The following is a 2,644-nucleotide window of genomic DNA, read 5'->3' as shown; positions in this document are numbered from 1 at the left end:
CTGAACCAATATACGCTCATTGACATAGAGCTCAATTATATTGTACTAAGAATCCATTAAACTTATATTTGAAATTGAAACCAATCTGACTTATCATTATCATGAACTTATGCAATGAGCTAATCTTTAAACATACCAATAACCTTATATCGAATACACTAAATACTAAGGATGCAAGAGAAAGGAGCTTAACAAAGACAAAGGATGTACGTAGTTGTTACTATATTTATAGGCATAGCATACATCAAGGGTTTATGCACGTTTGCATGCTCATTGACCGGATCCACTGCAAATGAGTAATTGCATACACTACATTGATCGGCTGGTTTGAAGTATTTAGAAAGTAGATGTGGTGGCTACTGGCTAGAGACAACTTTAATGAGTAGATGCAATCATTTCACTTACTATAGGTAGCAATCAAACTCATACCTATCAACTTTTTTTTACATTAATAAATTTTGATACAATTAAGACACATGATGTAAATGTAAGTAAATGTGATTCCCAATAGTTTAGGCCGCCAAAATAGTATGTGTTAGAAATTGTTAGATTATAGTAGTAATAGATAGATAGATATTTATGTCTGTAGTGTGAGGTTTGTAAACTCTGTTAATTTTAATGAAAATCCGTTGATTTTTTGACAAAAAAATACAAAAAGAATCCCTATTGAAAAATAGCCACATTTAATGTTTGGCTTACCTCAAATAAAATTATTTTGATGGAGGGAACCTAAAAAACGAAAAGAATTTCTGTTACATCAAAAAACTTATAAGTATCTGAAAAAAATATTAGGATGTCTCTATAAATTGTTTTCCATTTATTTTGATAAGCTAATTGAGATAACTTACAAAAACAACTTATTACAAAGCTTATATGGAATTTAACTAATTCCATTTTCAATTGTAGAGGAAATTTATAAATAAATAAATAAACTCATATATAACATGTCTTTATGACTTTATGGAATAAATACTTAACTAAATAAATCTATGAACTCTCAGAGAAATGGATTTAGTAAATAAAACCCAATGCTATAAATATAAAACCAGATACATGTAATAAAAATTTAAACTTGGTTTCTATTTTAGGCCCAGAACAAAAAGCTGGTATACTAATAATTTTGTACAAATATTTATATATTATTTTAGTTATTTCATACAGTTCGACAAATAATTTGTTGATTGACCAATGATTCATTGATTCAATATCTCGACCACGTTAATCATTGGGCTTAGTTTCATAACTAGATATAGTCTTAACAATGTAACTAAACTAAACACAAGGATTTCAAACTGTTATTTGCTGCACCAAAGCAAATATCAAAATCCTCCAAATGAAACTTGACCTGTATGAATTTGGGTAGTCCTATTTGTTTCAAGTACAACTTTAGAAACACCGTTATAAGAACAACAAGAAGTCCTGCAAATGATGATGCTTTAAAACATTATCCAAAACAATATATGTAAGACTGGCCTTTTTCTACAAGTTGAAATCCAGGTTCACGTGTAGGCATTTACAAGACGACACACGTTACCCAAACCAACTTCCATACACAAAGCATCTAGTTTGAGCAGCATCCAAATCTCTTCAAAACTGAAGAATCCTCTTTCACATTTATTGTCTGTCCTTTAGATGGGACTGCTGAGGAGCTTCCACTTTCGCCAGCCTCGACTGCTTTCTTGCTTAGTATGCGGTATATCTGAGAAAGAACCTCAGTGAATGCATTTTCTACATTGGTTGCTTCCAAAGCAGAAGTCTCCATGAAGTAGAGAGACTCCCTCTCTGCAAAAGATTTTCCATCTTCTGTTGTGACAGCAACAAGGTGTCGGAGATCCGACTTATTTCCAATAAGCATAACCACGATGTTGGGGTCTGTGTGATCTCTCAACTCTTTCAACCACCTGGCAGCGTTCTCAAATGTAGCCCGCCGTGTGACATCATAAACAAGTAAGGCACCAACAGCTCCTCGATAGTAGGCACTAGTAATGGCACGGTACCTATTACAGAAACACATAGTTCAAGTGAATCAATGAAGTAGCTGGCAACAGAAATGCATCGACAAACTCAGTTTCTTCACATAAAGTTCACTTCAAAAGATTTGACGAATTCTAATAAGTAGTGGTATTACTAAATTCTTTCCAATACATAGCAACAGAAATGCATCGACCATTGACCAACTTAGTTTCGTCGAATAAAATCCATTACACAAAGTCTGACAAATTCTAATAAATAATAACCAACAAGAGAGAGATTAAGCAGCTTCAAAATTAGAACCACCGCCACAGAATATATTTTCCTTGAAACAAAGTTTCATTGGAAGACTATCATTGACTACATTTAACAGAATATCATCAGGACACATATGGCCAGCTAACTAGAACTATTTTTTAACTTTTCCTTCGTTCTTCTTTTGAAGTGATAGTCACTCATTATATTTAGTTAGTATATCATACAGATACAACTATGGGTGTATATGTTTCATTTGATACAAGTCCAGTTCTTTGACGGTCGCATGTACATGTGTGCTGAAAACAATTGATAAAAATCCATAAGGTGAAGAAAGCAATAATACGAATTGCAGCTAGTATTGTTAACACCAGAACTTCTAGATGGGAGCACTTGGGGGGGGGGGGGCGGAAAAGAG

The 2,644-nt window shown here is 33.3% G+C and overlaps 1 protein-coding gene across 1 annotated transcript in view; it reads right to left on the bottom strand.

Moving 5' to 3' along the window:
* Nucleotides 1-1,109: 1,109 nt before the first annotated feature.
* LOC101504539 (ras-related protein Rab11D) overlaps nt 1,110-2,644 on the bottom strand; it is a 5,303-nt gene continuing 3,768 nt past the window's right edge. The window contains exon 2 of the mRNA XM_004487526.4: nt 1,110-1,997. Coding sequence (XP_004487583.1) covers nt 1,562-1,997 — 436 coding nt within the window. The 3' untranslated portion in view covers nt 1,110-1,561. The remainder of the gene's footprint in view (nt 1,998-2,644) is intronic.

This window comes from Cicer arietinum, chromosome 1 (genome assembly GCF_000331145.2).
Source record: "Cicer arietinum cultivar CDC Frontier isolate Library 1 chromosome 1, Cicar.CDCFrontier_v2.0, whole genome shotgun sequence".
Classification (NCBI taxonomy): domain Eukaryota; kingdom Viridiplantae; phylum Streptophyta; class Magnoliopsida; order Fabales; family Fabaceae; genus Cicer; species Cicer arietinum.
This window is presented reverse-complemented; position numbering and strand designations above follow the sequence as displayed.